Source organism: Impatiens glandulifera, chromosome 2, assembly GCF_907164915.1.
Source record: "Impatiens glandulifera chromosome 2, dImpGla2.1, whole genome shotgun sequence".
Classification (NCBI taxonomy): Eukaryota; Viridiplantae; Streptophyta; class Magnoliopsida; order Ericales; family Balsaminaceae; genus Impatiens; species Impatiens glandulifera.
The window spans coordinates 30745200-30760703 of record NC_061863.1 but is presented as its reverse complement, the minus strand read 5'-3'; the positions used below and the strand labels follow the sequence as shown (position 1 = coordinate 30760703).

At 30.7% G+C, this 15504-nt stretch overlaps 1 protein-coding gene across 1 annotated transcript; it reads left to right on the top strand.

Annotated features, from left to right (window-relative positions):
* The first annotated feature begins 264 nt into the window (after positions 1 to 264).
* LOC124926242 (ubiquitin carboxyl-terminal hydrolase 20-like) lies at positions 265 to 2818 on the top strand. Its single transcript, XM_047466436.1, has 4 exons — positions 265 to 814; positions 927 to 1646; positions 1728 to 2298; positions 2380 to 2818. Exons 1-4 carry the CDS (start codon positions 542 to 544, stop codon positions 2571 to 2573), a joined length of 1758 nt encoding a protein of 585 aa, XP_047322392.1. The 5' UTR covers positions 265 to 541; the 3' UTR covers positions 2574 to 2818.
* Positions 2819 to 15504: the final 12686 nt, after the last annotated feature.

Here is a 15504-nt window from a genome sequence, read left to right as displayed (position 1 = left end):
TTTTAATAATTCAATTACTTATAAAAACTCAAATAATTTATCATTTTATAAGATAATATTTTTTAAAAATCAATAAGAGTTTGAAATAATCCATTGTCTAGAATTAAAAAAAATGAAAAATAAAAAGAGAAAAAATAGGAAAATAAAATATAATAAAATAATCGTTATTTATTTTATTTTGTTATAAATTTTTGCAAAGTAAAGTAATATATAGTTGGTAATCCTAAAAATTGTAATCGGATGGTTATTAAAGATGATCGATCCATAATCCGGGTGAAAAGGGGTTAATGGCTGAAAAGTGAAATAGCGGCCTGTTTCCCTCCCTTTTCAAAAATCCGATACATTCGACTGAAATTTCGATTGCTCGCTCTCCCTCCTCTTTCTTTCACTCGAATCCACTTCTCAAACTTATAAAGTTACGCCCTTCACCAATTCTTCTCTACCTTCAATTTCCTGTTTAGCTCAAATTTCTCTTCTTTCTGAACCCTAACTTTCACAAAACCCTCCAACCAATCTCCTCCCTCTCTCTTATCGAGTCACAATGGTTCAACTCATGGAAATTGATCGATTTGGGACGCCGTCTTCTGATTCTTTAGTTATCAAGGAAACCCTAAACGGCTCTTCATCAAATTCACCCGCTCCCATCTATCTGTCTGAAGGCACCACCGACCAGTTCCAACCGGTGGTTTTTCTAGACGCGGAAGCTTCCCCAGAGGAAGAAGAACTTGAAAGAACATGGAATCTTGGCGGTATGAAGTCACTGGATCCCTTGAACATCGAGTATTCGTTCGATCAGATCAAACCTAACGTGGTGGTAAGTTTCATATACAAATCGTGTGCATTGGCTTGATTGAAATCTTGAATTTTTCTTTTTCATTGGCTTTTCTTTTTAGGTGTTTCAATTTTTAGCCTTGGTTGAATTGCAGGGTCCAGGTTTTGCAAATTTAGGAAATACTTGTTTTCTAAATGCGGTTTTGCAATGCTTTACGCATACCGTACCTCTCATTCAGGGTCTTCAATCAGTTGACCATGTCAAACCGTGTGAAAGTTATAACGAAGGCTTTTGTTTGATGTGTACTCTTCTGTATCATATTGATGACGCAGTTGCTGCTGTTGGAAGGGTTGTGTCACCGTGGAAACTTGTTAAGAACTTGAGCTATATCTCATCTGACTTCGATAGATTTCAACAGGAAGATGCCCATGAATTTCTTCAGTGCTTTTTAGCTAGGCTTGAAAGTTGTGTTCCATCAACAGATGGATTTTTAGATGAAAAAAGCATTGTTAAACAGGTTTTTGGCGGTAGTCTTGTTAGCAGAATTCAATGCTGCGAATGTGGTCACTGTTCTGACACATTTGAACCTATGATTGACCTTAGTATAGAGATTGGAAACGTGGATAGTCTCCTAAATGCTTTGGAATCTTTTACTGATGTTGAAATGATTGAAGTTGCAGATACAAGGTTTACTTGTGAAAGCTGCAAGGAAGTAGTTTCTATTGAGAAGCAGCTTGAATTGGAAAATTCTCCTTCAATTGCTGCATTCCATCTGAAGAGATTTAAAAATGACGGCTCTTATGTTGATAAGATTGACAAGCATGTGAAATTTCCTTTGGAGTTGGATCTAAGCCCTTACACTAGGAATTCTGATGTGAGTGAATTTTAAATTTTGTCATGGCTTTCAATTGTGGGGAAATGCATTTTTTATATTTTTGTTTGTTTACGAATGCAGATGGAATTAAAGTATTATTTGTATGCTATTGTGGTCCATGAAGGAACAGCTTTTGGTTGTGGGCATTATTATTCCTGTGTTCGTTTTTCGCCAGACGAATGGTACAAGATGGATGATTCAAGGGTTACTAGGGTTAAAGAGGAAGTTGTGCTTTCTGAAGAAGCCTACATCCTTTTCTATGCTAAGATGGGAACTCCCTGGTTTTCATCTTTCATCAAGTCTGAAAAGAAACCCAAAAATACTACAAACACTTCACCCAAATCGGTTCTTGAGAGTGCTGACCAAGTTTCTGGAATCCCAAGATTTGATAATATTGAAGTTCCTGAAGTTAAAGCTGATGATATTCGAAAGGTGGATGTTACATTTTCATTTGGTACAAGCAACTTTGGAGGGATTGGCAGAACAACTCCTAACAAAAATGAGACTGTCCCTTCTTCTCCTTCAGTTTTGAAGGAGAATTCATTTAAATTGAATTGTAGTGAATTTGAAACTATACTGAAGGAGAAGGACAAATTATCAACTCCAGTCAGACCTTGTAGCCCAGATATATATACAGAAGAACAACCAGCAGGTGAGTTAACTTTCTTTAAACTGAGTAATTGTTCTTGAAAATTCATCTGGGAATCAACTAACAGTCTGTGTGCAATTTCAGTAAGAAAAATTGCATCTTCTTCTAAACGACAGTCGGAGCAGAACCAAGAAGATGATTCGAGCCGGAGGAAACAAGCGCGTAGGCTGGTGAAGAGCATGCCAAGCCAGAGAGGAAAGAGACTATTGGAGTGTTTGAACAACTGCAGCAAGAAGAGCCCACAGGGCAGAGTATCAACTACCTTCCTTCTTCGATGACTGACTGCATTTTCTGGGTTAGGGTAATGTCGATACTTAATAGAATCAATGGGTTCTCTCTTTCTCTTTAAGGTTAGAATGTTAATATATTTTTGGGAAATGTAAAAAACTTAATTTTGGATTTGATTTCCTGCTTGGTGAGAGTACTCCCTCAAGACTTTACTTTTCACTCACTAGTTTATCATCTCAGGTTCTATTTTGCTTACTATAAACTTAAATGGTAAAATTCGAATTTAATTTAACATGTGTTTCGACTGAATAATTTGCAAAACAAAACACATATTTGTTTGATTTGCACATTCATTGTTTTTTTAGTATAATAATCATTGAACTAAACTGCATATTCACTCATAGAAGGTGTTCATTTGAAAACATTTTCTTACTTATCTATCATTTGGATTTTGAATGATAAATTTGTAGAATTACTTTTTCTGTCATGCTCCGGTCAGGGTTAATCATGAATGAAGTTATTAACCACTTTTATGTTGGCTTATTTAGATAACACCTCCAGATCAAGCTAAAATCAACTTTGCTGTAGAATGATCCTTGTTGCTCTGGAAACTGATCTTCACTTTTGTTCCTACTATAGTAACTTTCATCATCCATATATCTACTCTGTTTTGGATTGAGATTCTTGGTTTTCACTTCACAACTAGTTCATTTAAAGATTTTATTTTATTTTTTAGCTCCTCTTTTCCCAGATCCTTTCTCAGCCGATAGGAGTAATTGGAAAAAAGGAGCCCCATAAATCAAATTGTAAATTTTAATGAACTAGTTGCGAACCAATAATCTAGAACTCTACTTGTTTGTGCTTATTTGTTCAATTTATTTGTTACTTTACACTATACAAATTTTTATGCATTCTGCCTAGGATCATTTCCAATGTTTTAAGCTCTACTGTTCTTTGACTTTTATATGTTAAGTGATCGAAATTACAAATTTAAACAGACAAATCTAAAATATGAAAATACTTATAATTTGTAAAAGTTGAATAAAATATTTGCAATTTATTTTTCTTTAAATCATTTGCTATATTTCTATCACATTCATTAGAATTTAGTCATTATAAAAAAAGCCACATAAAAAGAATATAGTTAGCATCATACTTGTAAAAATTAACTTTTTATAGAATACATATAGTTTTTTTTTTCAATTATCTTCTTCAGAACTACTATACGTGGATTTTTATTAATATTTTTTTTAATGGATGAAAATATTGATAAAAAATAATTTTTTAATGCTGAAAATATAAATAAAGAAGTTCAAATTATGTCTTTATTCATCTCTATTAATAAAATTTCAAAATGTTTTGCATAAACTAATCCTCTTTATTTATGAGATGACACTCATTGATTAAAATTCTAAATTATTTTCGTTTGGAAAATAACTTTTCAATCTACTCATATATTATTGTTTATTGGATACATTTATTTATATTTATTTATAGAACATTTTCCAAATAAAATTTGGTATGCTAAATGAATAATCAAATTTATCATTATGTTAAGAGACGAGAGTGATAATAATTTTTCAGCTTACAAAGTGTGAAAACAACCACCCTAGTCGTCATTTTTATATCTGGTTTACAAGTGAGTTTTACTGGTATGCTTTATATACTGTGAAAACAACAACCCTAGTCGTCATTTTTATATCTGGTTTACAAGTAAGTTTTACTGGTATGCCTTATATACTATTTTGGGCAACTTCTCAACAACTAAGAGATTCATTCGAGAAACATGGGGACTAATTGAAGTAACGAGCCTTCCATATTACGAGGCTTGTTACTTCAATTGAGATAACAAAAAATTATTTCATCTTTTTAGTTCAAACTTTAGGCGGTTCCTAAAAAAATATAGCAAAAAAAATTATTCTTCAAATCGAGACTAAGAAGAATGTATAAACCAAAACTTCCATACATTTAATCGTGATTTATAATTATAGCTTTCATAATCACTCATCCTAAATAAATAAAAAAAAATATTAATTTTAATTAATATTTATTTGTTATTCTATGTCAAATATGCCAAATCAGAAAACAATTAATATAAAGTTGTTTCTTCTTTGTTTAATGATTTTGAACATAATATATGAAAGAACTTTTAAGGGTGCGTTTGATGAGGGGAAATTGGAATTGGAATTGTCAATGGAATTATCATTGGAATTTTAATTTCAATTTCATGAGAATTGGCATTGAATTACAATTCAATTAATATGTTTGAAAAATTATAGAATTGTAATTCAATTCCAATTCCTATGTTTGGGAAAATGATAGAATTGTAATTCAATTCAAATTCCTATGTTTGTAAAATAAAATATCGGTTTAAAATGTTAACTCCTTAAATATGTTTTCACATTTTTGGCACGTTTAATACGTTTTTGACATGTTTAACACGTTTTTGACATGTTTAACACGTTTTTGACATGTTTAACACGTTTTGACATGTTTAACACGTTTAACACGTTTTTGACATGTTTAACACGTTTAACACGTTTAACACGTTTTTGACATGTTTAACACGTTTAACATATTTTTTTACACGTTTAACACGTTTTTGACATGTTTAACACGTTTTCACACTTAAAATACATTTTCTCACGTTTAACATGTTTTTCACGTTTTTGGTATGTTTAACACGTTTTTAACATTTTTAATACATTTAACATATTTTTACACGTTTTGACAAGTTTAACACATTTTCACGTTTTTGGTAGGTTTTTGACATGTTTAACATGTTTTTCACACGTTTAACATTTTTTCACGTTTTTAGCATGTTAAACACGTTTTTGGCATGTTTAACACATTTTCACACATTTTACACATTCTTGACACGTACATGTTTTCATGTCTTGGCACGTTTAACACGTTTTTTACGTTTATATGTTCTTCACGTTTTTGACACATTTAACATGTTTTTGATATTTTTAATATGTTTAACATGTTTTCACATGTTTTGATAAGTTTAACACGTTTTTCACATTTTTGGCACGTTTAACACATTTTTGACATGTTTAACACGTTTTACACATTTTAGCACGTTTAACATATTTTTAACATGTTTAACATGATTTTGGTACGTTTAACACATTTTGACAAGTCTAACATATTTTTGACACGTTTAACACATTTTTTTTTACGTTTTTGGCATGTTTAACACATTTTTGACATATTTAACACATTTTAAATATGTCACAAGTGTGTTAAACGGGCCAAAACGTATTAAACATGTCAAAATGTGGTAAATGTGCCAAAATTTATCAAACGTGTTAAACGTGCCAAAAATGGGTTAAACATACCAAAACGTGTTAAACGTGCCAAAAAAATGAAAAACTTGTTAAACGTGCAAAAACGTGTTAAACGTGTCAAAACGTGTTAAATGTGTTAAAAACATGTTAAATGTGTTAAAATGTGTCAAACGTGTCAAAAACGTAAAAAAACATGTGAAACGTGTCAATAACGCGTTAAACGTGTTTAATGTGTTAAAAACGTTTTAAACATGTTAAAAATATGAAAACGTGTCAAAAATGTGTTAAAAGTGCCAAATATATGAAAAACTTATTAAACGTCTCAAAAATGTGGTAAACATGTCAAAAACGTAAAAAAAAAAGTGTTAAACGTGCCAAAAACATGATAAATATGTTTAATGTGTTAAAAACGTGTTAAATGTGTCAAAAACGTGAAAACATGTCAAAAACATGTTAAATGTGCCAGATATGTGTAAAACTTATTAAACGTGCTAAAACGTGCAAAATGTGAAAAATATGTTAAACGTGTAAAAAACGTGTTAAACGTGTTAAAAACGTGTTAAATGTGTCAAAAATGTGTTAAATTAAACGTGTTAAACGTGTCAAAAACGTGTTAAACGTGCCAAAAACGTGTTAAACCTGTCAAAAACATGAAAACATCTTAAACGTGTGAAAAACGTGTTAAACATGTTTAATGTGTGAAACATGTCAAAAACGTGAAAAACATGTTAAATTTGTAATTACAATTCGGACCTAAAAAAATTAGAATTGAAAATTATCAAAATATATTCAATTGCATTGAAATTCTAATTCTAATTCTAATTCTTGATATTAAAGTGTCTAACAAACATAAGAATTGGAATTGGACCCTCCAATTTCAATTCCAATGCTAATTCTAGGATGCATTAGTGTATTTTAAGTAAATTTGACCATCTTAAATTTTATATGCAAAATATTATTCTTATTAACAAAATTCTTATAGTTGACAACTTCTTATAGATTTTATTTATATTAATAATTTTATAATTTATATAATTATATATATAACAACATATTTAAAAATTAATTCATAATATATTTATATAAAAATGAATTAATTTATTTAAATATTTGTTTTTCTTAATAAGAGGGGATAGAGAATAGTTGAGTATAGAAAATAATTTTTTTGTTTTTATTGAGTGATTTATTTTTAATTTTTAATTTTTAATTATTAATTATATCAATTATATATTTTTATACAAAAAATTGTAAAAATAATCCAATTTATAATTTCTATAATTAAATATAAATATAAATATATATATATATATATATATATATATATATATATATATATATATATAACAACCTATTTAAAAATTAATTCATAATATATTTATATAAAAATAATTAATTTATTTATCTTTAAATTCATAAAATACGATGTGACTGTGAAGATGGTTGGGTATTGAGAATAATTTTTAAAATAAATTGAGTAATTTATTTTTAATCATTAGTTATATCAATTATACCATTTTTATTTTTAATAAAAATGTCCTTAGTGTTGACATAAGAGTTTTGTGTTGTTAAGTTTATTAAATCCGAGCTCGTGACAAGCTGCTTACATACTCTCATAAAAGACGAAATCAGGTCGAATGTAGTTTTGAACATGTTGATAGATTGTGATTTAAGTTTCTGCTGGGATGACAATTGACTCAAACTCTGTTGGGGATTGATGTGTCTTAAATTTCTGTTGGAGTGGAAATTGATTTAAGATGGGGGATTTTAGTTTCTGATGGAGTGACAATTGACTTAAATTTGTTGAGGGTGTGATAGATTTTTCATTTGAAATGCCCTTAGTACTGACACGGGGTTATATTATTTAGTATTTATTTTGGACTTTCGTGTTGGGGAATCATGTTTTATTTTTTGTTTTAACAAAAGAAATTGAATTTTAGTTTTATTGAAAACACACTCATGACAGGCTGCTTACATACTCCCGTAACAAGAAAAGATCAGGTCTAAACATAGTTTAATACTAATGAGTTTCAAAGTATTGAATTTGTGGATTTTCGAATTTTTATTGAGCTTTGGTTACATGTTCCAGATTAGTACGTGTTCAAAAACGTAATAATTCGGTTGACTTTAATAGTTGTCACTTTAGTATACTTCAAAATTAAACTAAATAAAGAAAATATAGTATTCACGAATTAATGGTCTGGTGCGGTGCTTGGTTACGCATGAGAAAAGGGTCACAATAACTATTTCTTATGTGTATATGCCATGGGATAATCTCTACTAAATGTAGTTGACCATTGTTTGTGAAGGAACATTATACGTTTACATTCTAAGTTTAAAATTTTTTTCCTTGTGTATGCCCTAACTTTGTCAACAATCGAGAAGAAGTAATCCTAGCTCTGGTTAAATTTCAATAAAGGTTAGCATCAAGTCATTAGAATTCTCTTGATTTCCATTTATTGTGTCTTAAGTCTATTTTAACAGGATTCCTAATGCTTAGTCCAAAGTTGATTATGGACTCTCGTTAGGTTTTCATAGACTTAAATAAGATGAAATGGAATTTCGAATGCTCTCCTTGGGTACACATGTGAACCACAATGTGAAATCTCGCATTTGTCAATTTGCTCGAAAGTTTGCTTGTTGACATAGACTGTTAATCCTTTCACGTTAATGATTAAGAATGTGGATTATGAAATGAAGAGTAGAATTAGACAACCGAAGTAAGTAACAACCAAAATTGAGAATTTTTCCAAAAGATTTGTAATATCTTGATAGTTTTTGTGCATGTTGAACATAAATTTAGAAATACTTCGCACTCAATTATGGAACTTTTCGGGGTTTCAAGACGCCTGATATGATCCCACAAAATGAGTGTTTTACTGAAGGTGTTCCGAAAATTATGGAAATTTCCACGAGGTCAACAATATTTTTATGAACCTACCACAAAATTTTTATAATTTATGGGCTATGGAGCTCGAGATATGATCATTCTAAAATTATCTATATCTCAAACAAACCCCAAAAACTTTATGAAAAAAATATTATTATCGTTGGAAATAATATTTTTGATCAACCCTAAAATTTTGGAATTTGTCTAAAGACATTTAGAGGCTCCAATTGAAGAAACAAGGTTGTTTGTTATAAAAGAAATCAAACAAGCCTTAAGAAATTTCTCAAAAGTTGGAAATTGAAATTTTATATCCAAAATTGGATGAATATAAAGTTATTGGATCAAATTAGACATTAACAATAGTCCAGGGGTTAAATGTATTAAAATTCTTTAAAAATAATTCGAATTTGGAAATTTGAAGTAAAACATGTACAAGAGAGAAAGTCTATGGGCCTATTTAAGTCGGAATTAAATAATTTATCAGGCAATTTTAAACATTAGAGAAGTCCGAGGTCCAACTTGAATGCACCTCAAAATTTCAGGAATTCAGAAATTTAAAGGAGGAAATAACATGCTTGGTCTTCCTCGGCGCCGATTTTCACCTCTTCCCCGACGCCGGTAGATTTGTTTGAAGGTCAGACTGCTAAAGACGCCTTGTAATAACTTTAAGTTTAGGAGAGAGAATTAATATGATAAACACGTATATAAAACACCTCTCTCTCTCTCCCTATATATATATATATGATTTTATATATATATAGAACTCAAATTTTGAGTTGAATTATTTAGTCAGGAATTATCTAACATTTATTTTTTTGGTTTGTAATAAACGAATATTTAGTCTTCTATTTTAGATGACGTGGCATTACTCTATTTTTTTTAATTGTCACATAAAGTATTAGGTGAATTCTTTATTATTTTATATGAAATAAAATCACTTGATTCTCTTCTCCACCTTTTTATATATAAGCATCTTCTCTATTTGACTCTTTATATAATTTTTTTTTTCTAAATCAAGGTAATACAACTTGTGTCAATTAAATAAAAATAAGGTAATGTCATTTCAATTAAAACATATGTACTAAATGTATGTAGGTAGAAAATATTAAAAAAAACACAATAATTAATAATTAGAGCATCAAATGACTAAAAACCAATTTATGTTCGTGCTCCAACTAACAATTGGACAATTGAGTTTAAATAAGGATCATACAGGTTGGGGTATGCATGTTGGTAATGTTAATTCTTCTTTAATTTTAAAAATAATTGGAATATATATATATATATATATTTATTTATCTTTTCTTATTTAAATTTAGATCGAATTCTGACCCATAAGTTATTTCAAAATAGGGACATAAATTATATCTTAAGATGTCTTATGCACTGAAAGAGACAAACCCAAAATAGTATAAAACTAAAACCAGTGACTGCGAAAATTTTGTAATACCGGACAAATTCAAAACACTAGCATGCATGGACTTTAATGTCAAATTTGATCCAGCCTCCATTTCAAATGCCTTTACACCAATAGGAGAAATAAATTGGCAGGCACATGTGATAGAGGGCCTTAAAATAAAATATGAACTCATCATTTGTTTAATTTTATTCTAAAATCATTGAAAGATACGTTTATTTGATAGAGGGCCTTAGAGCATCTCCAACGCATGACCTGTGCCCGCATCGGACAGTGTGGAAAAGGGCAGGTCATTGGTTTTTTTCATTTTTTGCATTGTAGATAAAAGGAAAAAGAGGGCAGTGCCCTCTATGCCGGTCATGCCCTCTTCTGACTTTTTCATGATTATATAATATAATATATTATATAATATAGGAATATTAGTTATATATTTAATTATAATATTTTTTTCTACTATTTTTAAATAATATTATAATAACATTAAATAAATATATATTTTAAAGTTTTACTATAAAATAGGAATATTAATTATATATTAAATTATAATAATATTATAATATATTTTAAATTATAAAAATATTTTATATTTTATTATAATATAGAAATATTAGTTATATATTCTCAAATTTTCCTATAATATAGGAATATTAGTTATATATTCTCAAATTTATTCTTATAATGTTTTTAATAATATAATATATTTTAAATTATAAAAATATTTTATATTTCAATTTATTTAATATTAGTTATATATATATTTAATTAATAAATATATATTTCAAATAAATTAGTATATTTTTCTATTAATTATATTAACACGTTTTAAAGTTTAAATTCTTAAATTTTCCAATAATATAGGAATATTAGTTATAATAGTATAAATTAGTTATTTATTTAAAACACCTTTAAATTATTTAGATAAGAGGGCGGACAGAAGCATTGGAGTGTTTTGCCCAAGTTCAATATGTGCCCGCTTTATGCTGAGGTGGAACATTAATTTGACAAAATAAGAGGACAGAGGTCATTTGCGCTGCGGATGCTCTTACAAAAAAAGAATATATATTACCGAAAACAATGTAACAACAAAATTAGTGGTTAGAGTAATTATAAATTAAAAAATTCAATTGCACAACATATGAATATAGTTGTCAACCCAATTAATGATGAGGCCACCACTAATAAGCTAAATTCAGCAACTTAAATCATATTTTATTAATTAGACGATTGATGAACACTTACCACTCACACCGACATTTAATAAAGCAATGCAACCAATAATTAAATAAATGTATTTTCTTTTATTACTAATCAAATCAAAATATGATGAAACTCAAATGGGTGGAGGAAAGGACCTTAGAATTCTATCTCACTTTTTTTTTCAAGCATAAACAATAGATTTGTTTTTTTCAAATGACATGTAATAGGTCAAATCTATCATCATTCAAAAGCCAAATTAAAAAAAGTTACAAGATAGACAGATGTAGATAATATTTATAGGTTTAGAATCTTTAATTTAGATTTTTATTTTTTAAGTTTATAATCTTATATTTTATGTCGATAAATTAGAATAATTAAAATGTTGGTGTAAAAACGTACCTGGATAAGTAATGAAGAACCGTCGTATTTTAAATATTCTCTCCATCTTAGATCTCCCAGTTCTAAATCTGAATTTTTATATGGATCGAAGTGTCTAATGTGGGTGGGGCTTAGTTCTTCCAACATTCTATCGATAACCTTTAAGTGTTTTTGAGAATGAACAAGGTATGATTAGTTTAACATAATAAGTATGTTATATATATGAGTTGTGGACCTAGCCCTAATATACTCATTTACTATTAGGCATATAATCGAAATAGTAAATGATATTTCTACTTCTACACAAATATATCTCCATATTAATTTTATATGTCTAAGTAATCTAATAAAATATTTATATATATACTTTAAATAAATTCTTTTAATTAGACTTTAATCTTTATTATGATAATAAATAATATACAATTATTAAATAATATATACACAAATTTTGGAATTAATTAACCGAGGTCTCTCACTTGGAATATATATATATATATATTTTCTTCAATTCTATACTATACACTACTATTAAAATAAGATCCTATAATGTCTAAAAAAACGGACGTTATTGATGTTGTTTTTGGCACAATTAGAATCCCACATCGGAAGATGATGAGAGTGAAAGAAGTTTCTTAGTATATAAAAGAAACTATATTCACAATTAGCATAAATCCCACATCGGAAGATGATGAGAGTGAAAGAAATTTCTTAGTATATAAAAGAAACTATATTCACAATTAGCATAAATCCCACATCGGAAGATGATGGGAGTTGGAGAAGTTTCTTAGTGTATAAAAGAAACTCTCCCCTCTTTGGTTTATAGCACCCAAATTTGTATCTCTTTTTCCTTATTAATTGATAACCTTAGTGCTCGGAGACGTAGGCAACATTTTGGCCGAACTCCGTTATCAAATTCGGTTAGTGTTCTTTCGTTTGGTTTTTTCTTCTTTTGTGTTTCTGTCAGGGTTTTTCCCAACAAGTGGTATCAGAGCCGAAGGTTCGTCCTTGGCATGGTGGAGTCTTCAAAAGGGGCGTCAACTCCTTCGTCATCTTGGACGAGGACACCGATGTTGAATTTGAAGTTTGCGGTGGAGATCTTTGATGGAACTGGGCATTTCGGCATGTGGCAAGGTGAGGTTCTAGATTGTCTTTTTCAGCAGGGTCTAGATGTTGCTATTGAGGTCGGAAAACCAGATGGTATAGAAGAAAAAGAGTGGAGTATCATGAATCGGTTGGCGTGCGGAACAATTCGATCTTGTCTGTCCAGAGAGCAAAAGTATGCTGTGAAGAATGAAACCTCTGCACAGAAACTGTGGCAAACATTGGAGGATAAATTTCTGAAGAAGAGTGGTCAGAATAAGCTCCTTATGAAGAAGCGACTGTTCCGGTTTGATTACCAATCAAGTACTATTATGAATGAGCATATAACTAAGTTTAATGAATTAGTAGCAGATCTGTTAAACTTTGACGTTAGGTTTGAGGATGAAGATCTTGCGTTGATGTTGCTATCGTCCCTTCCTGATGAATTTGAACACTTAGAAACAACGTTACTTCATTGGAAGGGAAATGTTTCTCTTGATGCTGTAAGTTCTGCTTTATATAGTTATGAATTGAGAAAACAGGATAAAAGAAAAAGTAAAGTAGGTACAGCAGATGAAGCATTGATGGTCAGGGGCCGTCAGCAGAGCAAATCAAAATGGAAAGGAAGAAGATCTGAAAGTAGAGTTGTCAAAGATGAATGTGCTTTCTGTCGTGAGAAAGGACATTGGAAGATTAACTGTCCAAAGTTGAAGAAGAAAGAGAAAAATTCTGAAGATGCGAATGTTGCAGAAAACAAAGGTGATGCAGATTCAGAATACTCTTTATCGATGTCACACACAACATCACATCCTGATGCGTGGATACTGGACTCAGCCTGCACTTATCATATGACACCAGTTCGAAAGTGGTTTTTTGACTTTAAGGAGCTAGATGGTGGAGTTGTTTACATGGGAGATGCTAATACATGTAAAATAAAGGGGATAGGTTCAATCAAGCTGAGGAATGATGACGAATCCACCCGAATTATTAGAGATGTTCGGTACATACCGAATATGAAAAAGAATCTCATTTCTTTGGGGCCTTGGAGTCGAAAGGCCTACATGTGAAATTGGAAAATGAAGTTCTTAGAGTAATATCTGGAGCGCTAGTGATGTTGAAAGCTATCAGGAAGAGTAATAATTTGTATTACTATCAAGGTAGTACAGTTAATAGGACATCATGTGTATCAACTTCCGGGAGCAGTAAGGAGTTAGAGGCAACAAAGCTATGGCATATGCGATTGGGGCATGCTGGTGAGAAATCTATGCAAACTCTTGTCAAGCAAGGATTGTTGAAAGGTACAAAAGTTTGTAAGTTAGATTTTTGTGAACATTGTATTCTGGGAAAACAAAGGCGAGTAAAATTTGGCACTGTTATGCATAATACCAAGAGTATTTTGGATTATGTGCACTCAGATGTCTGGGGACCTGCTAAGACTCCTTCTCTTGGAGGTAGACATTACTTTGTTACTTTTGTTGACGATTTTTCCAGAAGAGTATGGGTGTTTACAATGAAGAACAAAGGTGAAGTGTTTGAGATTTTTCTTAAATGGAAAACTCAAGTTGAAGACAAGACAGGAAGAAAGATCAAAGTTCTACGAACTGATAACGGTAGAGAATACAAGAATGATCCATTCCAGAAGTTATGCCAAGAGTGTGGCATAGTTCGACACTTCACAGATAGAAAAACACCACAGCAGAATGGAGTATCGGAACGTATGAACATGACATTGGTGGAGAAAGTTCGATGTATGTTGTCTAATGCTGGGTTAGACATGAAATTTTGGGCAGAAGCTGTGTCATACGCTCAACATTTGGTAAATTGCCTACCATCATCTGCACTTGGTGGCAAGACTCCATTAGAGGTATGGTCTGGAAAACCTGCAACTGATTATGATTCTTTGCATATTTTTGGTTCTGCTGCATATTATCATGTAGTTGAATCAATGTTGGATCCACGAGGAAAGAAGGCTCTTTTTATGGGATTTACTACAGGAGTTAAAGAGTATCGCCTCTAGTGTTTGGATGCAAAAAAAACCATTATCAGTAGAGATGTTACTTTTGATGATTATTCAATGTTGAATAAGGTAACACCAGACAAGATCGATTGTACTCCGCAACAGGTGGAGTTTGAGCAGATAAAGATAAGCCCAACTAGAAGTGACTCTCCGACGACAGACAAAGAGTTAAATGTGGAAAAGGTTCTGACCCAAGAACCTTCAGAACAAAGTGAATCAATTGCTGTGAATAGGCTAAGACGAGTTATTCAAAAACCAGGTCGGTTTGTTGACATGACGGCCTATGCACTTCTAGTCGTAGATGATGTTCCATCCACTTTTTCAGATGTTAGTCGAAGTACTGAAAATGGAAAAAGGAGAGGTGTTATGGAAGATGAGATGCAATCTATTCAGAAGAATGAGACATGCAAGTTGACGCATCTACGAAAAGGGAAGAAGGCTATTGATGGCAAATGGATCTTTGCTAAGAAAGAAGGATTTCCTAAAAAGTTTGATGTTCGCTACAAGGAAAAATTGGTAGCTAAAGACTACGCTCAGAAGGAAGGAGGTGATTATAATGAGGTACTTTCTACTATTGTTAAACACTCTTCCATTGGAATTTTGTTGGCCTTGGTAGCGCAAATGAATTTGGAGCTAGCTCAACCAGATGTGAAGACCGCAGACATACACGGTCATTTAAACGAGGAAATCTACATTTATCAACAAGATG

What these genes read in the sequence shown, in the direction of transcription:
- LOC124926242 (XM_047466436.1), top strand. Translation starts at nt 542, where the DNA reads ATGGTTCAACTCATGGAAATTGATCGATTTGGGACGCCGTCTTCTGAT. An exon ending in AGATCAAACCTAACGTGGTG is followed by an intron (nt 815 to 926) that starts GTAAGTTTCATA and finishes GTTGAATTGCAG; the next exon opens with GGTCCAGGTTTTGCAAATTT. An exon ending in TACAGAAGAACAACCAGCAG is followed by an intron (nt 2,299 to 2,379) that starts GTGAGTTAACTT and finishes GTGCAATTTCAG; the next exon opens with TAAGAAAAATTGCATCTTCT.